General features: G+C 48.4%; 1 protein-coding gene and 1 non-coding gene across 2 annotated transcripts in view; both read left to right on the forward strand.

Annotated features, from left to right (window-relative positions):
• cno (adherens junction formation factor afadin) overlaps window positions 1-27,500 on the forward strand; it is a 284,268-nt gene that overhangs the window by 51,109 nt on the left and 205,659 nt on the right. The window contains exons 3-7 of the mRNA XM_080280060.1: window positions 1-13; window positions 2,416-2,602; window positions 7,468-7,607; window positions 9,149-9,303; window positions 17,527-17,639. The exon at window positions 1-13 is cut by the window's left edge and continues 112 nt beyond it. Coding sequence (XP_080136186.1) covers window positions 1-13; window positions 2,416-2,602; window positions 7,468-7,607; window positions 9,149-9,303; window positions 17,527-17,639 — 608 coding nt within the window. The remainder of the gene's footprint in view (window positions 14-2,415; window positions 2,603-7,467; window positions 7,608-9,148; window positions 9,304-17,526; window positions 17,640-27,500) is intronic.
• On the forward strand, window positions 3,311-3,430 carry LOC145410037 (5S ribosomal RNA). Its single transcript, XR_013899213.1, has one exon. It is a non-coding gene; the product is annotated as a 5S ribosomal RNA (ribosomal RNA).

Raw genomic sequence — 27,500 nt, forward strand, 5'->3', positions numbered from 1 at the left:
CCTGAATCATGAGGTGAGAGAGAAAGGGAGGGAGGGAGAGAGGGAAGGGAGGGAGAGAGAGAAGGGAGGGAGGGAGGGAGAGAGAAAGAGAGAGGGAGGAAGGAACAGTGTTGAGTTGTATATGTGTGGAGTTACGTTACTGAGAGAGAGAGAGAGAGAGAGAGAGATGGAAGGGAGGAAGGAACAGTGTTGTGTATGTGTGGAATAGATAGATTGATAGATAGATAGGGGGAGAGAGAGAGAGAGAGAGAGAGTTAGGGGGGAAGAGGAAGGGAAGGAAGGAAACGAAAGAGGGGGAAGGAAGGAATGTGTGTGTGAGAGAGAGAGAGAGAGAGAGAGAGAGAGAGATGGGAAGGAGAGAGAGAGAGGTGTACTGTTTTGAGGAGTGGAGAGGTATATGAGAGAGGGGTGTGTGAGTTGGGAGCAGGGCAGTGAAATGGCGGGGGACAGGGCGACTTGGAGGCGATTTGTTTGTGGCCACCCCAAACGGGATTGAGGCGTCTGGCAATAGATAGATAGATAGATATTATTGAGAGAGAGAGAGAGAGGTAGGAAGGGGAGGAAATGTTTGAAGGAGAGAGAGGGCAAGAAAAAGGTTGCTGAGTTGTGTATGTGTGGAATAGATAGATAGATAGATAGATAGGGAGAGAGAGAGAGAAAGATGAGAGGGAGGGAGGGAGAAAGAGAGAGAGAGAGAGAATTAGGGTTAAGAAGGAAGGAATAGGAGGTAGGGATGGAGGGAGAGGAAAGAGGAGAGAGAGAGAGGAGGGAATGAAGGAGGGAGGAAGAGAAGGGTGGGGAGTACGGAGAGAGAGAGAGAGAGAGAAAGAGAGAGAGAGAGAGAGGGAGAGAGAGAGAAATAATATAAAGTTTTGTGGATTTGCTGTAACTCTCATCAGGTGTGTGTGTGTGTGTGTGTGTGTGTTTCTCTGATGAGGGAAACAGACACATTTCTCTCTCTCAGTATCCCCTAACACCTTTTCTTTCTTTATTTATTTTCTCTATTGCCAGATGCCTTAATCCAGTTAGGGGTGGCCACAAACAAATCGCCTCCATGTCACCCTGTCCCCTGTCATTTCACTGCCCTGCTCCCAGCTCACACCCCCCTCTCTCATATACCTCTCCACCCCATCCCTCCATCTCATCCTTGGCCTCCCCCTCCCTCTCCCCCCCCTCCACCTCACTCACATACACTCTCCTCATCAGTCTCTCACTCTCCATCCTCTTTGTCCCTTAACACCACTTTCCTAGTGATTTATTTTCTGATGTGGAGAATAGTGAAAAGGTTAGGCTGTCAGTTTTACCATACAAATGATAGGAAGAGAGGGGGACACATAGCACTACATCAAGTGAGTGGATGGTGGTGAGAAATAGGAAGAGAGGAGGACAGACAGAAAAAGAATGATAAAGGCTAAGGAAGAAGTAGGCAGCACTACATCAAGTGAGTGGATGATGGTGAGAAATAGGAAGAGAGGAGGACAGACAGAAAAAGAATGATAAAGGTGAAGGAAGAAGTAGGCAGCACTACATCCAGTGAGTGGATGGTGGTGAGAAATAGGAAGAGAGGAGGGCAGGCACAGAAAAAGAATGATAAAGGCTAAGGAAGAAGTAGGCAGCACTACATCAAGTGAGTGGATGATGGTGAGAAATAGGAAGAGAGGAGGACAGACAGAAAAAGAATGATAAAGGCTAAGGAAGAAGTAGGCAGCACTACATCAAGTGAGTGGATGATGGTGAGAAATAGGAAGAGAGGAGGGCAGGCACAGAAAAAGAATGATAAAGGTAAAGGTAGAAGTAGGCAGCACTACATCAAGTGAGTGGATGGTGGTGAGAAATAGGAAGAGAGGAGGACAGACAGAAAAAGAATGATAAAGGTGAAGGAAGAAGTAGGCAGCACTACATCAAGTGAGTGGATGGTGGTGAGAAATAGGAAGAGAGGAGGACAGACAGAAAAAGAATGATAAAGGTGAAGGAAGAAGTAGGCAGCACTACATCAAGTGAGTGGATGGTGGTGAGAAATAGGAAGAGAGGAGGACAGACAGAAAAAGAATGATAAAGGTGAAGGAAGAAGTAGGCAGCACTACATCAAGTGAGTGGATGGTGGTGAGAAATAGGAAGAGAGGAGGGCAGGCACAGAAAAAGAATGATAAAGGCTAAGGAAGAAGTAGGCAGCACTACATCAAGTGAGTGGATGATGGTGAGAAATAGGAAGAGAGGAGGACAGACACAGAAAAAGAATGATAAAGGCTAAGGAAGAAGTAGGCAGCACTACATCAAGTGAGTGGATGATGGGGAGAAATAGGAAGAGAGGAGGACAGACACAGAATGATAAAGGTGCAGGAAGAAGTAGGCTGCACTACATCAAGTGAGTGGATGACGACCACGCAACCCATTTAACACCGCTTTTTATTTCAGACTCACCCCATGGTGCACACGCTGCCGCCACACCCCACCACACCCCTGCCCATCAAGGACCACTCCCAGCCCTTCCAGCGTAAACTGTCCAAGCGCGAGAAGAAGGAACTCAAGAAGCAGGAGAAGCTGAGACGAGCCAACGATGCCAATGAGGTGGACTCGTCAGTGGCCGAGAAACTGTACACAGGTTGGTGGACGCTGGTGGTGTTCTAGGCAGTGTGGCCGAACAGCCCCGAGTCCCTAAGGAAGGCCACGGCCGAGACCGGGCTTTCCCACAGAGCTCTCAAGGAGTGTATGTTGTGTTGTTGGCGTAGGTGATTGTGTGCAATGCAGTCTTGCATAATGTGCTTAATAGTATGTGGTGCTGTGTTGCAGATTGTGTGCAATGCAGTCTTGCATAATGTGCTTAATAGTATGTGGTGCTGTGTTGCAGATTGTGTGCAATGCAGTCTTGCATAATGTGCTTAATAGTATGGGGTGCTGTGTTGCATCCTAGACAGGCATCAGCGATGGAGTCATCCAGCCTCTTCTGGTAACTCAAGAGGGCTGGATGGTGCCCACATCTCAGCCTGGCCAGGTGGACCCTGTCCTCACGAGGGAGATAGTATTCAGAAGGGTGGATATCAGGAGGCCGTGCATGCAGGGAGATAGTATTCAGAAGGGTGGATATCAGGAGGCCGTGCATGCAGGGAGATAGGATTCAGAAGGGTGGATGTCAGCAGGCCGTGCATGCAGGGAGATAGGATTCAGAAGGGTGGATGTCAGCAGGCCGTGCATGCAGCTGTGTGTTGTCTTTAAGTGACTGAATGGAGCGGCGAGTGATCTGAGTGTGGATATGCTTCTGGAAGCTGGTCTGAGGTGGGCGAGGGGGGGAGAGATGACAGTATTTGTGTATGGTATCGTGCCATACCACGTTGAGTACACCGCTTCCCGTCCGATCAGCGAAGTTAAGCAACGTTGGGTCTGGTTAGTACTTGGATGGGTGACCGCCTGGGAACACCAGATGCTGTTGGCATCCCTACGTGTCAAGTGGGGTTGGTGGAGGATTAGTGCCCCTCCCTGTAAAACAATTAACTCTAAGCCCTTGGCCACCCCGTCTGGGATACATGGCGTCTGGCAATGAGTGAATGAATGAATGAATCGTGTGCTGGGTGTTGTTTTGATGTTCCTTGGTGTGTGTGGATGTGCTGCCATGTACTGTAGTGGATGGTGTGGGTTTGTGTGTGGATGTGCTGCCATGTACTGTAGTGTGTTATGGGTTTGTGTGTGGATGTGCTGCCATGTACTGTAGTGGATGGTGTGGGTTTGTGTGTGGATGTGCTGCCATGTACTGTAGTGGATGGTGTGGGTTTGTGTGTGGATGTGCTGCCATGTACTGTAATGTGTTGTGGGTTTGTGGAGGCAGCAGCAAGAAACTGGGTGCCTCTCATGTCTAGGTGATCCTTGACTTTGAGGACTTTGGTTTCTTGATGTAGGTGGTCTGTGGGTGTAGTAGCTGTGCAGCCTGTGATAAGGACCTTGGTCTGTAGGGTGTTGTAGTGTGTTTTAGTGTGGTATGTAGGGTGTTGTAGTGTGTTTTGGTGAGGTTAGAAGCCCAGGCAGGCCTTGCATAATTTATCACTGAAGGTATATATTGTTTGTATACTGTGGTGGTGGTGGTGGTGGTGGTTTGTAGACTGTGGTGGTGGTTGTATAGATTGTTTGTATACTGTGGTGGTGGTTTCTTTGTTGTGTCCGAATGTTGTATGGGCAAGTGACCTCAAGGCGTTGAGTCTTGGTGTTGTTTTATTTATAATGTTTGTGATGTGTTGTTGAAATGACATTGATTGTGTGTGTGTGTGTCAGTGTGTGTGTGTGTGTGTGTGTGTGTGTGTGTGTTGGAGGGAGGAACACATGTCAAGAGTGAGAGCAGTGGAAATGAGTTATTTGAGAGGAGCCTGTGGAGTTACATGGAGAGACAGGCTGACAAATGAGGAAGTGAAGGAGTGTTGTGGTGTGGATGTGGAGTTACATGGAGAGACAGGCTGACAAATGAGGAAGTGAAGGAGTGTTGTGGTGTGGATGTGGAGTTACATGGAGAGACAGGCTGACAAATGAGGAAGTGAAGGAGTGTTGTGGTGTGGATGTGGAGTTACATGGAGAGACAGACTGACAAATGAGGAAGTGAAGGAGTGTTGTGGTGTGGATGTGGAGTTACATGGAGAGACAGACTGACAAATGAGGAAGTGAAGGAGTGTTGTGGTGTGGATGTGGAGTTACATGGAGAGACAGGCTGACAAATGAGGAAGTGAAGGAGTGTTGTGGTGTGGATGTGGAGTTACATGGAGAGACAGACTGACAAATGAGGAAGTGAAGGAGTGTTGTGGTGTGGATGTGGAGTTACATGGAGAGACAGACTGACAAATGAGGAAGTGAAGGAGTGTTGTGGTGTGGATGTGGAGTTACATGGAGAGACAGACTGACAAATGAGGAAGTGAAGGAGTGTTGTGGTGTGGATGTGGAGTTACATGGAGAGACAGACTGACAAATGAGGAAGTGAAGGAGTGTTGTGGTGTGGATGTGGAGTTACATGGAGAGACAGACTGACAAATGAGGAAGTGAAGGAGTGTTGTGGTGTGGATGTGGAGTTACATGGAGAGACAGACTGACAAATGAGGAAGTGAAGGAGTGTTGTGGTGTGGATGTGGAGTTACATGGAGAGACAGACTGACAAATGAGGAAGTGAAGGAGTGTTGTGGTGTGGATGTGGAGTTACATGGAGAGACAGACTGACAAATGAGGAAGTGAAGGAGTGTTGTGGTGTGGATGTGGAGTTACATGGAGAGACAGACTGACAAATGAGGAAGTGAAGGAGTGTTGTGGTGTGGATGTGGAGTTACATGGAGAGACAGACTGACAAATGAGGAAGTGAAGGAGTGTTGTGGTGTGGATGTGGAGTTACATGGAGAGACAGACTGACAAATGAGGAAGTGAAGGAGTGTTGTGGTGTGGATGTGGAGTTACATGGAGAGACAGACTGACAAATGAGGAAGTGAAGGAGTGTTGTGGTGTGGATGTGGAGTTACATGGAGAGACAGACTGACAAATGAGGAAGTGAAGGAGTGTTGTGGTGTGGATGTGGAGTTACATGGAGAGACAGACTGACAAATGAGGAAGTGAAGGAGTGTTGTGGTGTGGATGTGGAGTTACATGGAGAGACAGACTGACAAATGAGGAAGTGAAGGAGTGTTGTGGTGTGGATGTGGAGTTACATGGAGAGACAGACTGACAAATGAGGAAGTGAAGGAGTGTTGTGGTGTGGATGTGGAGTTACATGGAGAGACAGACTGACAAATGAGGAAGTGAAGGAGTGTTGTGGTGTGGATGTGGAGTTACATGGAGAGACAGACTGACAAATGAGGAAGTGAAGGAGTGTTGTGGTGTGGATGTGGAGTTACATGGAGAGACAGACTGACAAATGAGGAAGTGAAGGAGTGTTGTGGTGTGGATGTGGAGTTACATGGAGAGACAGACTGACAAATGAGGAAGTGAAGGAGTGTTGTGGTGTGGATGTGGAGTTACATGGAGAGACAGACTGACAAATGAGGAAGTGAAGGAGTGTTGTGGTGTGGATGTGGAGTTACATGGAGAGACAGACTGACAAATGAGGAAGTGAAGGAGTGTTGTGGTGTGGATGTGGAGTTACATGGAGAGACAGACTGACAAATGAGGAAGTGAAGGAGTGTTGTGGTGTGGATGTGGAGTTACATGGAGAGACAGACTGACAAATGAGGAAGTGAAGGAGTGTTGTGGTGTGGATGTGGAGTTACATGGAGAGACAGACTGACAAATGAGGAAGTGAAGGAGTGTTGTGGTGTGGATGTGGAGTTACATGGAGAGACAGACTGACAAATGAGGAAGTGAAGGAGTGTTGTGGTGTGGATGTGGAGTTACATGGAGAGACAGACTGACAAATGAGGAAGTGAAGGAGTGTTGTGGTGTGGATGTGGAGTTACATGGAGAGACAGACTGACAAATGAGGAAGTGAAGGAGTGTTGTGGTGTGGATGTGGAGTTACATGGAGAGACAGACTGACAAATGAGGAAGTGAAGGAGTGTTGTGGTGTGGATGTGGAGTTACATGGAGAGACAGACTGACAAATGAGGAAGTGAAGGAGTGTTGTGGTGTGGATGTGGAGTTACATGGAGAGACAGACTGACAAATGAGGAAGTGAAGGAGTGTTGTGGTGTGGATGTGGAGTTACATGGAGAGACAGACTGACAAATGAGGAAGTGAAGGAGTGTTGTGGTGTGGATGTGAAGTTACATGGAGAGACAGACTGACAAATGAGGAAGTGAAGGAGTGTTGTGGTGTGGATGTGGAGTTACATGGAGAGACAGACTGACAAATGAGGAAGTGAAGGAGTGTTGTGGTGTGGATGTGGAGTTACATGGAGAGACAGGCTGACAAATGAGGAAGTGAAGGAGTGTTGTGGTGTGGATGTGGAGTTACATGGAGAGACAGGCTGACAAATGAGGAAGTGAAGGAGTGTTGTGGTGTGGATGTGGAGTTACATGGAGAGACAGGCTGACAAATGAGGAAGTGAAGGAGTGTTGTGGTGTGGATGTGGAGTTACATGGAGAGACAGACTGACAAATGAGGAAGTGAAGGAGCGTTGTGGTGTGGATGTGGAGTTACATGGAGAGACAGACTGACAAATGAGGAAGTGAAGGAGTGTTGTGGTGTGGATGTGGATGTGATAGGAAGCGTTAGGAGAAACACACTGAGGTGGTTTGGCCATGTGGAGAGGATGGAGGGTGAGAGACTGATGAGGGGAGTGTATGTGAATGAGGTGGAGGGGGGAGAGGGAGGGGGAGGTCAAGGATGAGATGGAGGGATGGAGTGGAGAGGTATATGAGAGAGGGGGGTGTGAGCTGGGAGCAGGGCAGTGAAATGGCGGGGGACAGGGTGACATGGAGGCGATTTGTTTGTGGCCACCCCTTGCAGGATTGAGGCGTCCGGCAATAGATAGATAGATAGATAACTAACCCCTCTCCTCTTCCGACCCCATAGAGCTTCCTGAAACGAGCTTCACGCGCAGCATCAGCAACCCTGAGGCGGTGATGAGGCGTCGACGAGCTCAGAAGCTGGAGAAGAAGCTACAGCAGTTCCGGAGCAAAGATGGCGGCCCGGACACAGGCGGTACGCTGAAGGTGAGTGCCCAGGTGGTGGAGAGCGAAGGTGGAAGGAGATAGATAGATAGACATGGTGCTAAGAGAGTGAGGGATAAAAAGAGGACTTGTGTACCTAGGAGGAGAATATGGTAGCTGGAAAACCAAGTAGTAAGGGATGCCTGCTATAGCGAGTTGAGGAGAGTGGTGGCTGAACAGGGAGCTGTAGACAGAGGCGTTAATGAACAGTACAGAGCCCTCAAGAACAACCTCTTCAGAGCTATGAATACAGTGTGTGGCTGGACAAGAGGACCACCAAGACATAAAGTAACTTGGTGGTGGGATGAGGGTGTAGAAGCTGCAATTAAGGAGAAAAGAAGGCTTCTCTGGGCATGGAAGAAGGGTGGTAGCAAAGAGGAATATTTGGCTGCCCAGTGTAGGGCTAGGAGAGAGGTATACAGGGCAGAGTCTGAGTCACAGAGACAATTACTTGATAACCTAAATCATGGGGAAAGGAAAAATATATTTAGGGTGGCAGGTCAGGTGAAGAGGGATAGTCAGGATGTGACAAGTGAGCAGTGTGTGAAGAATGATGAAGGAAGGGTAGTGGTGACTCCAGAGGCTCCTCTCAAATAATGATAATAATAATAATAATAATACTAATACCTCTCCATCCTTCTTTCCTTCCATTCTCTTCTGTCTTTCTTTCCTTCATTCTTTCTTCTTCCTTCTGCCTGTGGGTCACTTTACACTCCCTCTTCTGTCTTTCTTTCCTTCATTCTTTCCTCTTCCTTCTGCCTGTGGGTCACTTTACACTCCCTCTTCTGTCTTTCTTTCCTTCATTCTTTCCTCTTCCTTCTGCCTGTGGGTGACTTTACACTCCCTCTTCTGTCTTTCTTTCCTTCATTCTTTCCTCTTCCTTCTGCCTGTGGGTGACTTTACACTCCCTCTTCTGTCTTTCTTTCCTTCATTCTTTCCTCTTCCTTCTGCCTGTGGGTGACTTTACACTCCCACTTCTGTCTTTCTTTCCTTCATTCTTTCCTCTTCCTTCTGCCTGTGGGTGACTTTACACTCCCTCTTCTGTCTTTCTTTCCTTCATTCTTTCCTCTTCCTTCTGCCTGTGGGTCACTTTACACTCCCTCTTCTGTCTGTCTTTCCTTCATTCTTTCCTCTTCCTTCTGCCTGTGGGTGACTTTACACTCCCTCTTCTGTCTTTCTTTCCTTCATTCTTTCCTCTTCCTTCTGCCTGTGGGTGACTCTACACTGAGTGACAAGCCAAATGGTTTCCTGGTGTACAGGAAACCATTTACTATGCTGGGTGGTAACCATATCACCAAATTATGGCACCTGGTGGTTTAGTGGGTAATTAAGGCGCTCCAATTGGACTGAGCCGGTGCAGGTTTATATCCAAGGGATGGTTGGGGTTGATTGCTCATGTAATGCCACTCAGGGATGAGTGAGGCTGGTCACTCTCATCTTAAATGTCAGCACCAACTTGCCTAGCCCCGGCCTCCTACGCTCCTCATGGGGCAACACAGGATTGGATGATGGAGGGATGGATAATAATACACACGTTATTTCAGATCTATGGTGAATCACTCCGGCCTGACGTTCCCTACAAAACTCTCCTCTTATCTGTACGAGACAACGCTCTCTCTGTGGTAGGGGAGATGCTGGACAAGTACGGACTCTACAAGGAGGACCCAAACAACTACTGTCTTGTCCAGGTACAATTTGGGTCCAGTGACTGCCCTTCTCCCTCCCCATTCCTCAGTATCATCCACTCACTTCATGTAGTTCTTTTTTTTATGGGATGGATGTGAGAGGATTGACTTACAGGGAGGGAGGGAGGGTGTGTGTGTGTGTGGGGAGGGTGTTTGTATAGTGTGTGTGTGTGTGTGTTTATGTGAAGCTACAGAACGTGGTGAATGTTTTTGGTGTATCAGATAGAGCCAGGATTCCAGGGGCTTGAATGATGAGTGAATGGAAGTGTGGCCCATTGACTCTATCGGATACGTTTATGTGAAGCTACAGAACGTGGTGAATGTTTTTGGTGTATCAGATAGAGCCAGGATTCCAGGGGCTTGAATGGTGAGTGAATGGAAGTGTGGCCCATTGGATTGAGCAAACTTGGGCTGTCTGGACATTGCTACTCCTCACCCTGCCCTAGGGTGGGAAAGGAGGTCCCGATGATGATGATGATGATGATGATGATGATGATGATGATAAGGATGATGATGATGATGATGATGATAATGATGATGATGGTGATGAGGATGATGATAAGGATGATGATGGTGATGATGATGATGGTGATGATGATGATGGTGATGATAAAGATGATGATGATGATGATGATGATGGTGATGATGATGATGATGATGATGATGGTGGTGATGATGATGATGATGATGATGATGATGATGATGATAAGGATGATGATGATAAGGATGATGATGATGATGGTGATGATAAAGATGATGATGATGATGATGATGATGGTGATGATAAAGATGATGATGATGGTGATGATGATGATGATGATGATGGTGATGATGATGATGATGATGATGATGATGATGATGGTGATGATGATGATGATGATGATGATGATGATGGTGATGATGATGATGATGATGGTGATGATGATGATGATGATGATGATGGTGATGATGGTGATGATGATGGTGATGATAAAGATGATGATGATGATGATGATGATGGTGATGATGATGATGATGATGGTGATGATGATGATGGTGATGATGGTGATGATGATGATGATGGTGATGATGATGATGATGGTGATGATGATGATGATGATGATGATGATAAGGACGCTGCTGGTCACAGTCGTGTCCCTGTCTGTGGTGCTATGGTGAACCCTGAAGGGCTGCTGTTAGGGCACTGCCATGAAGGGGGTCCTTAGTGGCCTGGTTATAGGAGGCAGTGAGGGTGGCTGTGGTAGTATAGGGAAGTGACTCACAGGGCAGTGACGGGTCTCGGGCAGCACCTTTAGACGGCAGGCAGGATAGGCCCTCGTGACTGTAGGGATTTGGCCTCCCCTCCCCTCACCTGTGTGCCTTTAGCCATGCAGGTGTCTCAGAATTCTTGGCCCTCTCGGCCGTCCCTCGTCCCCAACATCACTCGTCCAAAGCCCTGCCCTGCCACCCTCACCAAGCCTCATGGGTCGACACCTGCCAACACTGCCTCTGCCGCCACCACTTCCTCCAAGGCTTGTGCTCACGCCGTCAACATCTGTTCATCTGGTGCTAAGCAGGAAAGGCAGCCTCCTCCTCCAGCCTGGATTCCTTCCCCACGGTTTCCCCCTCCTATGATCCAGGTTGTGACCAATGCTCTTTCTCCACACCAACTCCTGCTACTTCTGCCACCACCACCCCTGCCCACCGCCCCTCCAGATCTGCCGGTATACATGAGCAGCTGGATGTGACACCCCTGAACTCATCCCAGGCACTTCTGGCCAGAACAATACTGCTCCTGCCTCCATTGACAGCAAGGGCTGCACCCTAGTTCGGAGGAAGGGCAGACACCCTACGAGTGCAAGGCAGGGAAACCCCTGCACCCAGCACTGTGACCCCCTGGAGGGCTCCCCCAGTGTCCTGCCCTTTGGTAGCTGTTGCAGCTCGCCCTCCACCTGCTTCCCCTTACCCGGCCTTTTGTATCCCTGTTCAGCAGGGTTACGATATGAGCTGTGATGCAGTGATAGCTGTGGAGAAGACTCTGCCGGGGCTAAAATGCTCCAGCAGTTTGGGGAAGGACGGATGCTGCGTCACCGTGCCACTGGAGGAACAATCCTACTGCCTCCTGCAAGCTGCTGCCCTCGACAAGACATCAGACTCCTTGAGACAGCACCAGGCAACAAAACCACCACAGCGGTTGTGATGGCCTTCCCACTCACCAGGGACCCAGAACTCATTCTGCAGCACCATCAGGTGTGGCAGGTGTCCACTGTCAGAGGGGGAGAAGTCAGGAGGAAACTCATCAGGTGGTTATCACTCTTCATGGCCCTCTCCCACCAGAGCTCCATCTGGGCAAGTGGGGCACCTACCACCTACGCCTCTTTACCCCAGAACCCCTGCGGTGCTTCCGGTGTCACCGCCACGGCCATCACACGACAAATTGCAGTTGTCCTGTCGTGTGTGGCAGGTGCAGTGGGAATGACAACACAGATGTCTGCCTCACCAAATTCAAGGCTGGGGAGACAGTTGTTGCCTGCTGCCCAAACTGTGCTGGCAGGCCCTGTGCATGGCATCGAAGGTGGCCATCCAGGGTAGCTCTGGTCACCAGCATCAGGTAAGCTGGTTCAGGAGCAACAGTGTGTGTCTGATGCCCCTGCTGCCCCAGGAACTTCCATCTTGGAGTCCCAGAAGAAGGCAGCGGCCCCGCCTCCTCCCCCACCAATATTGGACGCCCTCCCACCTCAGCCACATCTCCCTCCCTCCCCCCACTCAGCCCACAACTTCTGCTCCTACGCTTCCTCCGCCTCCTGACACTCGCCTCAACTCAGTGTCACCGCAGGTTGTTTTCAGTTTGGGGGAGCTTGGATGCTGTGGTGGGAGATTGCATTGTCAGTGGTGCAGATCATGGGGGACGCCCCGGGCTGACCACTGGACACCCGGCCCCTGCCCACCACTCCGCCCCCGCGGCATAGCCCCTGGCACCAGTTCCCAGCCTCACTCACCTCTCCCACTGCCTCAACTGCTGCCACATCCAACCGCCTCACCAGGGCTCATGCCCACCACGGCTGCAGTGGAGGCAGAGTGGCATGCCCTCCATCTCCCCCAGGAGGACACCCCTCAGTCTCCAAATCAGCCTCAATTTCTGCCGCCCCTCTGAGTCTTGCAGCGGAACTGATTGATTGATGGATTGATTGATCCATTTTCTTTAACCATAATGTTATGTCATATATTGCATTACATTATACCAGTCAGATGAATATTATTTTCACACCGTTAACAAGGCCAAGCCTTTTGAAAGCTTAGGGGCTTGGAGCAAACTCCCCACCTCCAAGGGGTGACGGCCAGAGAGGGTGTTCATATCCCCCTGCAGGAGACGCTACTTCCCCGGGACTCCATTTTTAGACTTGGGTGTTTTAAGTGTCACTGTCTTTCCCAGATGCAGGGTATTACACAGGGATGTGCTAGCCTGGTGAAGGATTACATCCCCTGTGTTGAATTCACCCCACCTGTATCATGTGGAGAGAGGGGGTGAGGTGCAGGTGTTGTTCTGCAACTGTCCACTGCCTCCCATAACATCAACATGTACAGGAGCCACGGTAGCACTCTTGATCCCAGGGAGGTTCTGGCCCTTACTGCTGCTGAACCACGCTAATTGGGAGGGCCTGAACGCCCCACCACCCTAGCCTCTCCACGCCCCTACCTACCAGCGAGGCAGGGCAGCATCTCACCATCACTCTTGAGGAAACTGTGGACGTTTCCCTGCTCATTGACCCCAATGAGCCAACTCATGTGAGATGAGGTCATCTGGACCTCACACTCGTCTCCTCTACTCTTGCCGGTACATCTGTGTGGTCCCTCCATCCCTTCCTCACCAGTGAGCACCTCGCCACAGTGACACAACTGCAAGTGGTGACCATTCCACCCCCACTGCCACCGCCATGCCATTGGGACCTGTGCAGGGCTTGCAGGCACAAGTACGAGGAGGCTGTTGAGGCCCACCTTGGAAATGCCTGTCCCCTCCCTTTCCCTTGATGGTCATGCAGAGTATGTCGCCCTTGTCCTCTACCGCGCTGCTGCAGTCAGTACCCCTGTCACCACACCCACTGTCTCTTCTGTCAGAGACCACTGGTTCTTTGATGAGAGAGTCCGCCAGCTGAGTCATAGGCTAAATGCTGCTTGCAAGGCGCACTGGAGACGGCCCTCCTCCATCACCAGGAAATACCAGACTGCCGTAGTGCATCATGTGTCACAATAAAACTGGTGTATTTGGGATGAGGCGTGGATAAGATGGTGCAGATCACTTGATTTACACTCCCCACTAAAGGAGATGAGGATGAAGATCAGGTGCATCTCAGGTAACCGCCTCCCAGACCCCCTTCTCATCCTGATCCTGCACGTGAGGCTAACCGCCTGGCTGCTACTTTAGCCATGAGGACCTCACCCACTAACCTTCCCCAGGTGGTCTGGGATGTGCAGGTTTGCCTCGAGGACCTGAGGAGGGACTGCAGTGGATGCAGCCTGCCACACCAAGCTGTTATCTATCTATCTATCTATCTTTAGGGAACTGAACGAGGCCTTCCACGGCAGGAGACATACAGCCCCGGGCACAGACAGCCTGACCTCCTCCCTCCTTGCAGGACTGGGACAGATGGGCAAGTCTGGCATCCTTAGTCTTGTTAATCACTGGTGGGTGGAGGGACGCCTCCCTGGGTCATGGAAGACTGCCATCATCCACCCCAGCCCCAAGCCACGCCAGCCTGGTGCTGTGCCACCTACAGCCCTCAGCTGCATGGCCAAGACAGCTGAAAGGCAGTCCTTCTCGACTCACCTGGAAATTAGGCTCGTTGCACCCTCGGCTCTTTCCTTTCCTCCCAGGCAGAGGTGCCCTGCTGTGCCTTGCCTCTTTTCTGGGTGAGCTGAGAAATGGCAGGGGAATGGCTGTCTACCTTGATCCTGAGAAGGCCTTTGAGTTAGCAAACCCTGATGCAATCTTGGCAGATCTTGCAGGGAGAGGTGTGTGTGGCTGACCCCTCTCCTGGATTTGAAACTTTTGTTGGCCATTCTGCCAGGGTCTGCTGTCATGTTCGGCTGTCTCCCTCCTGCCCACATGTGAACGGCACTCCTCAAGGCAGTGTGCTCAGTCCTCTCTTGTTCAACAGACTTGTTGAGGATCTGCTGTCGATCAGCTTCGGCAGGGGCATCACCCTGCTGTGCTATGCTGACGATCTCGCCCGTGTGTTCTCCCATAGTGACTGCTATCGTCATGCCCTGACTGCTCTAACCCGCCTTGAGTCTTGAGAAGACCAAATGTCTGCCGTTTGGCATACGTCCCCCCGCACATCCTCTCCACCTTGGGGTCCATCAGCTTGACTTTGTTTGCAGTTATCAGTACTTGGGGGTGTGGAATGGCAGTCACATGTCTTTCTCCACCCACGTCAGGTGCCTATGGAAGAGAGCCTCCCCAAGGATCTCAGTGCTCAAGGCCCTCTCACGCCGCAGCCTTGGTGCCTCCTATTGTGTCCTTAGGACTTTGTACTCACCCGCCTTACGTTCCCTTGTGGATGACAGTGCCATCTGTCTTGTAGGGCTTTCTGGGGTGCAAGCGCCCTCCCTTGAAGTCAACAAAATACAGCAGTACGTGTGATGCTGCGAGCTGCTGTTTGGCCGCGACTCAAGAACCTGAGGGTAGAAAGTGGCTGCCCTGCCCTACAGCACAGGATCTGGAGTCAGTCAACAGCAGTTGCCCCAACTTTGCAGACTTAGGCCACAGCTGCCCGTCTCCATGCTCCTGCAGCACACCCTTGCCAGGCCTCCCAACCCTCACCCAAGAAAGGACTGGCCACACTCCACCATGAACATCATCCGCAGTCTCAACGTCACTGATGCCTTTCAGGGCGGGCCTGACCTCCCTGATGCTAATTACGTTCCCTCCCCTCCGTGGCTGCCCCTGCGATCCAGTGTCTCGCACCCTCCAAAGCCTGTGCCAGAGCATCTCTGCCCACCCTTCTCCGTCAGGATGGCCTCCAGGGAATCTCGTCTCTCTGGGTCCCAGGGACCGTGGAATACTTTGTTGCCGATGGCTGTGTCACTGCTGAGGGGTCGGCTGCATTGTTCAGTGAAGGCTGTGTTGGGACCTGGGGACTCCCCCCACGGGACCTCCGTGTACGAGACAGAGCTGGTCGCCATTGTTGGCGCTCTCAGACACGCACACCTACACCAACGTTGGTGCATAGTCATCCATACCGACTCACTCTCGTCTCTGTACGGTCTACGAGCACGGTCCATCACTGACGGTGTGCACCTTCTGACCTCATTCACAGCCATGGCTGACTCTGTCACTCACTGTGGTGGGGAGGTTTTCTTGCACTGGCTGCCCGGCCATGTAGGTATTGCTGGCAACAAGAGAGCCAATGCTGCCACTTGCCCCGCTGCCACTCTCCCCAACATCACGCTCCCCCTGGGGCCTAACCCCTCCTGCATGAAACGTGAGGTCCACCAGCCATCTCGTGCCTCACCCATGCAGACCATGAAGCTGGAGTGGTGGAGGGATGCCACTGCCACTTGGCACACCCGGCCACAAACTATATGCCTCTTGCTCGTCATCCTCACCTTCCCAACTCACTCATAGTCCGCCAACGCTGACTGTGACTTGGCTGCCCCTGTTTCTCCCAAATGACTGGGTCAAACCCTGCACCCTGTCCCACTGTCTTGATAATGACAAATGGCCTCTCCTTCACTACCTCCTTGACTGCCCCTTCGCTCCACCTTAGGAGGCAGCCTCGTTAGAGAGGTATCGGCTTCTCTTACCACGGCAGAGATTAGTACTATATCACCCGCCTCACTCCTCCTCAACACCATTGCCATCTACTCTCCGTCTCACAGGCCTTACCCACCTGTAACACTTCACCCATCCAATTATCTGAGGCACCTACCTTCCCCATTCTTTTAGATCAGCTTATCTCCCTCACAAATTATTATTATTATTATTATTATTGAGCCGGTGCAGGTTTATATCCAAGGGGTGGTTGGGGTTGATTGCTCATGTAATGCCACTCAGGGATGAGTGAGACTGGTCACTCTCATCTTAAATGTCAGCACCAACTTGCCTAGCCCCGGCCTCCTACGCTCCTCATGGGGCAACACAGGATTGGATGATGGATAGATTAATATTATTATTATTATTATTATTAATATTATTATTATTATTATTATTACTTATTATTATCAGTTATTATTCTTATTGTTATTATTATTATTATCACTTGTTATTATTATTATTATTATTATTATTACTATTATAGAAGGATAGTATGAGGATATTATGGAAGATAGTAAGAATATCAGATTTTGCACGAAGAAGGAAGGATTGTGACAGTTAGATAATGAGGGATTGCAATAGATAAGATAGAAGAGAGAGAGAGAGAGGGGGAGGGGAAAGTGGGATTGCTTTCAAGAGAGCAAGATAGCCGGATTTAAACTGGGATTACTGGGGATTACTGAAGATTAGATGGAGGAGGAAGAGGGTGGATTTAGGAAGGGCAGGATTATGTGTTGTAGTGGTTGCTGTTCGGGTAAGGAAGCTCCCTAACACCTGTTCCGTAGTGATTTATTTTTGAAGGACTGTGTACGTGGTGGGTAAGATGGTACGCCAGTCAGTTGAGCTCCCTGACACCTTTTCCTAAGTGATTTATTTGGCAGTAGTGGTGATGGCTACGGTGATGATGATTATAGTGATGATGATGGTGGTGATGATGATGATGATGATTGTGATGATGATAATGACAATGATGGTAGTGATGGTGATGGTGATGATGATGATGATGACAGTGATGATTATTATGATTGTGGTGATGATGATGATAATAATCTGTCTATCTATTGCCAGATGCCTTAATCCCATATGGGGTGGCCACAAACAAATCGCCTCCACGTCACCCTGTTCCTCGCCATTTCACTGCCCTGCTCCCAACTCACACCCCCCTCTCTCATATACCTCTCCACTCCATCCCTCCATCTCATCCTTGGCCTCCCCCTCCCTGTCTGATAATAATAATGATGATGGTGATGATGATGATGATAATAATAATAATAATAATGATAGTGATGATGTTAGTGGTTGTGGTTATGGCAGTGATGATGATGATAATAATGATGATGAAGATGATGATGGTAATGATAACAATAATAATGATGATGGTGGTGATGATGATGATGATGATGTCTCCTCTCTTACAGGCGGTGACAGGCAGTGGTGGTGGCAGTAGTGGTGATGGCTATGGTGGTAGTGGAGGGATGATGACGCCACACAAGGAATATATCTTAGAAGACGATGAATGTCCCTTAGCCATCCTCATGAACCACTCACCATCCAGAGGTACGCTTGTCTATCTATCTGTCTGTCTGTCTATCTATCTCTCTGTCTGTCTATTTCTCTGTCTATCTATCTGTCTGTCTGTCTATCTGTCTCTCTGTCTGTCTATTTCTCTGTCTATCTATCTGTCTGTCTGTCTGTCTATCTAGCTGTCTGTCTGTCTATCTATCTGTCTCTATCTTTCTCTCTGTCTGTCTATCTATCTATATGTCTGTCTGTCTCTCTGTCACCCTCAATGCACTCTCCACTTAACTTCATCTCCCCCTCCACCTCACTCACATACTCTCCTTGTCAGTCTCTCCCCAGTCCATCCCTCCATCTCATCCTTGGTCTGCCCCTCCACTCACTCACTCTCCTTGTCAGTCTCTCATATAAACATAAATAATATCTTTTTGTGGAGTGTTATTAAAAGATAGTTTATTCCGTTTTCTATCTATCTATCTACAAATATCTATCTATCTATAGCCCAACGCCCTAATCCCGCAAAGGGTGGCCACAGACAAAACGCCTCCAAGTTGCTCTGTCACCCACCATTTGACTGCCCCCCCCCCATCTCACTCCCCCCTCCCTCCTATACCCTTCATGTTCGCACCTTACACAACGCTTCACCCCCTTCCTCCTCACTTCTCCTCATCCCCTGTCGTCCTCTCGCCCTCATTTCCTCATACCACCCACTTCCTCGTCACTTCTCCTCGTCCCCTGTCATTCTCTCGCCCTTATTTCATCCTCGTCACTTCTCCTCGTCCCCTGTCGTCCTCTCGCCCTTATTTCCTCATACCACCCACTTCCTCCTCACTTCTCCTCGTCCCCTGTCGTCCTCTCGCCCTCATTTCCTTATACCACCCACTTCCTCGTCACTTCTCCTCGTCCCCTGTCGTCCTCTCGCCCTCATTTCCTCCTTCAGCAGCCTAGGCCGCTCCCTCTCCCTGGCCACCATGTCCTCTTCACCTTCACTTCCTTCTGTCATGTAGTAACTTTTTCACTTCCATGCTCACTTCCCTGTTTCTTATCACTGCTTTCAAAGAACCAGCAACCTTTCTTCCCTGCTGTACCCTTTCAAGCACTTCACCCTCCAAACCTCCATCCTTACTCATCACACTACCCAAGTACTTAAACGTACTCACATTTTCCAATTCCTCACCATCCAACCTCGCTGTACATTCACTGACTTCACCTCTCTCAAAGACCATCACTTTACTCTTCCCTACATTCACCTGTAGATTCCGTTTCTTACACACTCTCCCAAACTCTCTCACTCTCCAAACTTCCCTCCGTACTCATCACACTACCCAAGTACTTAAATGCACTCTCATTTTCCAATTCCATCGCATCCAACCTCACCCACATACATACATATCTACCTACATGGCGTGTATTGCAAGAGTTAACTGTTACTCCCAGTCCTTCGTTTATGCAACAGGTCAACTCTGGAACTGTCTCCCTCTGTCTGTATTTCCTGCTTCCTATGACCTCCAGTGTAGGTAGGTAGGTAGGTAGGGGGGTAAGTTAACTAATACTCCCAGTCCTTCGTTTATGCAACAGGTCAACTCTGGAACTGTCTCCCTCTGTCTGTATTTCCTGCTTCCTATGACCTCCAGTGTAGGTAGGTAGGTAGGGGGGTAAGTTAACTAATACTCCCAGTCCTTCATTTATGCAACAGGTCAACTCTGGAACTGTCTCCCTCTGTCTGTATTTCCTGCTTCCTATGACCTCCAGTGTAGGTGGGGGGGTAAGTTAACTAATACTCCCAGTCCTTCGTTTATGCAACAGGTCAACTCTGGAACTGTCTCCCTCTGTCTGTATTTCCTGCTTCCTATGACCTCCAGTGTAGGTAGGTAGGTAGGGGGGTAAGTTAACTAATACTCCCAGTCCTTCATTTATGCAACAGGTCAACTCTGGAACTGTCTCCCTCTGTCTGTATTTCCTGCTTCCTATGACCTCCAGTGTAGGTGGGGGGGTAAGTTAACTAATACTCCCAGTCCTTCGTTTATGCAACAGGTCAACTCTGGAACTGTCTCCCTCTGTCTGTATTTCCTGCTTCCTATGACCTCCAGTGTAGGTGGGGGGGTAAGTTAACTAATACTCCCAGTCCTTCGTTTATGCAACAGGTCAACTCTGGAACTGTCTCCCTCTGTCTGTATTTCCTGCTTCCTATGATCTCCAGTCTTTCAAACGCAGTGTGTCCAGGCATCTCAGAATGAACGCATCTTGAATTTGGCTCTCTCTTGTATTGTTTTTGTTTTTTTCTTGGAAGGAACGGTGTGCGGGCTCAGCCTTGGGTTCCTTCTTCCTTGCTTAAAAGAGAGAGAGAGAGAGATGTCTTAGGTAGATGTGATGCAGTTACCTGGACCTCCGTAAGAAGACACACACCTCCGAGCCTGTGTGTGTGTGTGTGTGTGTGTGTGTGTGTGTGTGTGTGTGTGTGTGTGCCTTAGGGGGATGGCTCAGACACACACCTTTGATGAGTACTGGCAGGTGAAGTCTTGTACACCTAAGACACACACACGATCCCTCAATTCTGCGCACATGGAGGGAAATCTTGGACAGTGTAGCCAAAAGTATGCTATTGTTTCCTCGAGCTCCCTGGTCCACTGGCAGTGTGGGTCCAGCGCCAGGTGTAGGCGGTGGAGATGGGATGCCAGGCTGATGTGTCCAGTGTGCAGTGTGCTGAGTGCCACGTCCAAGACACGAGAGGCTGCACAGGCCCAAGGGTGACAAGAGGAGTGTACGGTAAGCCCCTAGGATGGAGGAGGGGGGATCTGCTGCCACCAAGTCCCAGGCCTTCCCACTAGCAACTGTCAGAAGCCTGCTAAAGGTTGCCCCTTGAAGCAGGAGAGCCTCCATACCTGCTGAGGTCATAGCCATCCTTGCAGCTCTGTCAACACCCTCATTGCCCCTGATGCCCACATGAGATGGTGTCCAGTGAAGGTGAAGCACACAATGCCCCTGGAGAGGTTGTCTGAGCAAGGTCTGGATCCCATAGAGATGTCTCGCTGAACCTGCCTTGGGGGACACAGTAAGGTGCAGCGCTGCCAGACAGTCAGTGTGTTTGACCACCTTCTGGGGTGGGAGATGTGCCAAGGCCTTGAAGATGGCAAAATGTTCTGACGTGACACTGTCATGGAGGGCGTCCAAGCACCATGTTTGACAGAGCGGGAGGTAAACTAGGTAGATTGTTGCGATGGATGCAGAGGGTGTTGTGGTGTGCCAACCATCAGTAAACACTTCAAAGTATCTTGCATACACTGTGTCCAACAACTCACTGTACAAGGCTGCTGCAAGATGTCCATTGCAAGATTTGTCAAAAGTCTCCATCAGGCAGAGTGATACAAGAGGCGAGAGGTCCCCCCAAGGTGGTCTTGGGGGCACTGGGGGGCTGACGGTGTGGTGGTGGCGGTGAGAGGGACCTGTACGCCCAGACAGCCCTCATCAAGAGTGGCTGGCAGGACCTCACAGGCCAGGCAGGGTGAGACAAAGCGACACCCGCCTCCTCCAAGAGCACCGGCAGAGGGTGGTGGCAGAAGGAGTGTTGGATGGAATGGTGGCGATGGCAGATGACTAGAGGAGGGGCACCACTCTCTGCCTACAAGGACAGCACAGGGGTAGGACAAGATGTGGCCAGGGCAGTGCGTAGGGCAGCGTTTTGTGTCGGGTCAAGTTTTCCCAGCTAAACAGAGGCTGCTGAACCGAAAACCGATCACCCATAGTCGATCCTTCCAAAGATGGCCACGCAATAGTAGGCTAGAAGATCACAATTGGCAGCCCATTTAGATTCCTCTGTGTCCTAAATCATCATCATCATCACCACCACCCTCCTCCTCCTTATAATCCTCCTCATCATCATCATTATCCTCCTCCTCCTCCTTGTCATCATCATCATCATCATCATCATCACCCTCCTCCTCCTTTGCCTCCTCCTCCTCCTCTTCCTCCTCCTCCTCCTCCTCCTCATCTTCCTCCTCCTCTTCATCATCATCATCATCATTGTCATCACCACCACCCTCCTCCTCCTCTGCCTCCTCCTCCTCTTCCTCCTCCTCCTCCTCCTCCTCATCATCATCATCATCATCATCAATCATAATATTGCATGATTAGGGCAATAGATAGCAAGACCAGTTTATTTTATCTATCAGTGTCAACATAGATAAGATTACACCATTAAAAGCTTCCTAACACCTGTTCCTAAGTGATTTATTTTGTTTATTACACCTTACTGTCCTCTTCTGTGTTACATAAATCCTTCCAATATCACCATACTCTGCATAAAGCTCCCTAACACCTTTTCCTAAGTGATTTATTTTGTTTATTACACCATACTGTCCTCTTCTGTGTTACATAAATCCTTCCAGTATCACCATACTCTGCATAAAGCTCCCTAACACCTTTTCCTAAGTGATTTATTTTGTTTATTACACCTTACTGTCCTCTTCTGTGTTACATAAATCCTTCCAATATCACCATACTCTGCATTAAGCTCCCTAACACCTTTTCCTAAGTGATTTATTTTGTTTATTACACCTTACTGTCCTCTTCTGTGTTACATAAATCCTTCCAATATCACCATACTCTGCATAAAGCTCCCTAACACCTTTTCCTAAGTGATTTATTTTGTTTATTACACCTTACTGTCCTCTTCTGTGTTACATAAATCCTTCCAATATCACCATACTCTGCATAAAGCTCCCTAACACCTTTTCCTAAGTGATTTATTTTGTTTATTACACCTTACTGTTCTCTTCTGTGTTACATAAATCCTTCCAATATCACCATACTCTGCATAAAGCTTCCTAACACCTTTTCCTAAGTGATTTATTTTGTTTATTACACCTTGCTGTCCTCTTCTGTGTTACATAAATCCTTCCAATATCACCAAACTCTGCATAAAGCTCCCTAACACCTTTTCCTAAGTGATTTATTTTGTTTATTACACCTTACTGTCCTCTTCTGTGTTACATAAATACTTCCAATATCACCATACTCTGCATAAAGCTCCCTAACACCTTTTCCTAAGTGATTTATTTTGTTTATTACACCTTACTGTCCTCTTCTGTGTTACATAAATCCTTCCAATATCACCATACTCTGCATAAAGCTCCCTAACACCTTTTCCTAAGTGATTTATTTTGTTTATTACACCTTACTGTCCTCTTCTGTGTTACATAAATCCTTCCAATATCACCATACTCTGCATAAAGCTCCCTAACACCTTTTCCTAAGTGATTTATTTTGTTTATTACACCTTACTGTCCTCTTCTGTGTTACATAAATCCTTCCAATATCACCATACTCTGCATAAAGCTCCCTAACACCTTTTCCTAAGTGATTTATTTTGTTTATTACACCTTACTGTCCTCTTCTGTGTTACATAAATCCTTCCAATATCACCATACTCTGCATAAAGCTCCCTAACACCTTTTCCTAAGTGATTTATTTTGTTTATTACACCTTACTGTCCTCTTCTGTGTTACATAAATCCTTCCAATATCACCATACTCTGCATAAAGCTCCCTAACACCTTTTCCTAAGTGATTTATTTTGTTTATTACACCTTACTGTCCTCTTCTGTGTTACATAAATCCTTCCAATATCACCATACTCTGCATAAAGCTCCCTAACACCTTTTCCTAAGTGATTTATTTTGTTTATTACACCTTACTGTCCTCTTCTGTGTTACATAAATCCTTCCAATATCACCATACTCTGCATAAAGCTCCCTGACACCTTTTCCTAAGTGATTTATTTTGTTTATTACACCTTACTGTCCTCTTCTGTGTTACATAAATCCTTCCAATATCACCATACTCTGCATAAGGCTCCCTAACACCTTTTCCTAAGTGATTTATTTTGTTTATTACACCTTACTGTCCTCTTCTGTGTTACATAAATCCTTCCAATATCACCATACTCTGCATAAAGCTCCCTGACACCTTTTCCTAAGTGATTTATTTTGTTTATTACACCTTACTGTCCTCTTCTGTGTTACATAAATCCTTCCAATATCACCATACTCTGCATAAAGCTCCCTAACACCTTTTCCTAAGTGATTTATTTTGTTTATTACACCTTACTGTCCTCTTCTGTGTTACATAAATCCTTCCAATATCACCATACTCTGCATAAAGCTCCCTAACACCTTTTCCTAAGTGATTTATTTTGTTTATTACACCTTGCTGTCCTCTTCTGTGTGTGTGTGTGTGTGTGTGTGTGTGTGTATTTACTTAGTTGTGTATGTGTGTGTGTGTGTGTGTGTGTGTGTATTTACTTAGTTGTGTATGTGTGTGTGTGTGTGTGTGTGTGTGTGTGTGTGTGTGTGTGTGTGTGAGAGAGAGAGAGAGAGAGAGAGAGAGAGAGAGAGAGAGAGAGAGAGAGAGATGTATGTTGATAGGGTCTGTGATGAATAATTGAGAGAATTTGATAGATTAGAGAGAGAGAGAGAGAGTGTACTAAATGTCAAGGAGGACAGTTGTATAAGTAGACAGACAGATAGATAGATAGATAGATAGATGGTTGGATGGATAGATAGATGGATGGATGGATGAATTGATAGATAGACAGACAGACTGATAGATAGACAGACATAGATAGACACACAAATAGATAGACACATGGTAGATAGACGGATAGATAGATAGATAGACATAGATAGATATATAGAGACAGAATTAGTGGAGTTTGATCTCGAGTCCTTTTGGTCCGCAGTCCTCCACCCTTACCACTGAGCCACCTCTTGTTAGGTGTGAGGGGAGGTAGTTAGGAGTAATTTGTACAGCAATTACGTTGTACATAATTTAGTACATTATTGATTAGGGAGAGAGAGAAACGTAAACACACACACACACACACACACACACACACACACACACACACACACACGATACTTACATGAGTAGGCATAATTAGATTGTTAGTAGATCTGATTGCTGTAGGTAGGTAGGGAGGTAGGTGGGTATATGTAGACTCGTGTGTGTGTGTGTGTGTGTGTGTGTGTGTGTGTACTAATGAATTATGTACGTACTCTAGTCACCACTATTGATCTACTTACCTACCTACCTACCTACATCCTTCCTTCTTACCTACCTACCTACCTACATCCTTCCTTCCATCTTACCTACCTACCTACCTTCCATCGTTCCTTCCTTCTTACCTACCTACCTACCTCCTTCCTTCCATCCTTCTTCCTTCCTTCCTTCTTACCTACCTACCTACCTACCTACCTACCCACCCACCTCCCTCCCTCCCAGGTAGTTTGGAAGTTAAAGACGTAGGTAGGTAGGTAGGTAGGAGGGGAGGTAGGTAGGTCGGTAGGTAGTTAGATTGGAAGGCAGGTAGGTAAGTAGGAAGGTGGGTAGGTAGGTAGGATGTGGACAGATGGATAGGATGGTAGGAAGGTAGGTAGGTAGATAGGATGAGCAGTGGCCAGTATCGATCTAGTATTGTTAAAAAGGTCGTGAGAGAGAGAGAGAGAGAGAGAGAGTTTGTATGGGAGGAGAGAGAGTGACTGTGTGTGTGTGTGTGTGTGTGTGTGTGTGTGAACTGATCATGTACACACAATCTCTTCATTACATGGGATAGGCTCTCTCTCTCTCTCTCTCTCTACCATACCTATGTACCCAGTCTCCCTCCCCTCTCTCCTTCCCTCCCTCCCTCCCTTCCTTCCTTCCTTCCTTCCTTCCTTCCTTCCTTCCTTCCCTCCCTCCTTACGTATATCTCCTCCCTTCCTCCCTCCCTCTTTCCTTCCTCCCTCCCTCCTACTAAAGCCATCTAATTAGTCTATCCCTCAACCCCTCTCAGCAAGGAACTTAGTCTGGCGGAGATGATTGGATGGGGAACGAGGTCAGAGGTGATGGTGGTGGTGGTGGTGATGATGATGATGATGGTGATGGTGATGATGATGATGATGATGGTGGTGGTGATGATGGTGGTAGTAGTTGTAGTAGCGGTAGTAATGATGATGGTGGTGATGATGGTAATAATAATAATAATAATAATAATAATAATAATAATAATAAAGATGATAATGATAATAGTAATAATAATAGTAGTAGTAGTAATAATAATAATAATAATAATAATAATAATAATAATAATATTCCTTTCTTTTTGGACAGGTAAGTGTGATGACAGGGTAATTAAGGACAACAGGTGTGGGTGAGTACCTGGTGTGTTTGTGCTGTGGAGGGAAGGAGGGAGGGAAGGAAGGTAGAAGGGAGGGAAGGAGGGAGGGAGGGAGGGAAGGAAAGAAGAAGGGAGGGAGGGAATGAAGGAAGAAGGGAGGGAGGGAGGGAGGGAAGGAAGGAAGAAGGGAGGGAGGTAGGGGGGAAGGATTGAAAGAAGGAGGGAGAGAAGGAAGGAAGGATTGATAGAAGGAAAGATGGAGGAGGAAGGAAGAATGGATAGATGGAGGGGGGGAGAGAGGAAGGGAGGGAAGGAAGGAGGGAGGGAGGGAAGGAAGGAGGGAGGAGAGGGAAGGAAGGAAGAAGGAGGGAAGAAGGGAAGGAAGGAGTAGAAAGTACAGCAACAGCCCTAGTGGTCCTTTCGAGGCTGCGTGTCACAGAGAAGGCTGTCACTCTGCTATCTAAGTCTACAAGGTGACGGTAAGGGTAGGAAAGCAAGAAGGCTCTCCCCCCACCCACCAAACCCTCCGTCAAACATGGCAGGAAATAGTGAGAAGGAACAGCATGGAAAGACTGACAAGGAGAGAAGAGGAGGAGAGGAAGGAAAGAAGAGGTGAAGTCGAAATGAGAGAGAGAGAGGAACATCCATCCATCACTACACTACCCTCACTAACCATCTCCAAAAATTAATCGCTACGGAACAGGTGTTAGGGGAAGAATATGAACCTGTAAATCCGTCGTGCAGGTGTTAAAGTAAGCTCCCTAACACCTTTTCCATAGTGATTTATTTTCGAAACTACTCATTAATATACTCTGGTTTGCCTCTTATGTCTTTTCGGTATAGTAACGGAGGAATAAATCGGTCAGGGAAAGGCGTTAAGTATTCGCCACGTACGTACCTTCAATATAAACACAATATCGGAGCAGAATCAGGAATAAATCGGTCAGGGAAAGGCGTTAAGTATCCAAGCCGTGCACTTCACTCGAGGGGGATCACTAGACTGGCCCCTCATTGCCGGAGAGGTCAGGCTAAATGACCTCAGATGACCCCGTAACCGCCAGTTGGGTAGTTAGGGAGGTCAACATCGCCCTGCCTTTGATGGTACTCTCCCTGATTCACTCCCTCCCTTTCTCCCTCCCTCCCTCCCTCCTTCCTTCCCTTCCTCCCTCCCTTCCTTCCTCCCTTCCCTCCATTCTTCCTCCCTCCCTCCCTCCCTTCCTTCCTCCCTTCCTTCCTTCCCTTCCTCCCTCCCCTCCTTCCCTTCCTTCTTGCCTTCCTTCCTTCCTTCCTTCCCTCCCTCCATTCTTCCTCCCTTCCCTCCATTCTTCCTCCCTCCCTCCCTTCCTTCCTTCCTTACCTCCATTCCTCCTCCGTCCCTCTCTCCCCTCCCCCTTTTCCCCCTCCGTCCCTCCCTCCTTTCTTCCTTCCATTCCTCCTCCCTTCCCTCTTCCCTCCCTCCCTCCCTTCCTCGTTTGAACCTTGCGTTTCAAACATGCTCGTCATTTTGAACACACACACACACACACACACACACACACACACACACACACACACACACACACACACACACACACACACCACTTCACTTCCTACACCTTGATTATTCTCTCTCTCTCTCTCTCTCTCTCTCTCTCGTGACATTCTCCCTGTCGCTAAATTTTCTATGGAGAGGGAGGGAAGAGAGAGAGAGAGAGAAAGGAGAGAAGAGAGAAAGAGAGAGGGGGGGATGAAAAGGGAGAGGAGAGAGAG

The sequence above is a fragment of the Coenobita brevimanus genome, chromosome 9, assembly GCF_032717465.1.
Source record: "Coenobita brevimanus isolate Jiangsu-jjx chromosome 9, ASM3271746v2, whole genome shotgun sequence".
Classification (NCBI taxonomy): Eukaryota; Metazoa; Arthropoda; class Malacostraca; order Decapoda; family Coenobitidae; genus Coenobita; species Coenobita brevimanus.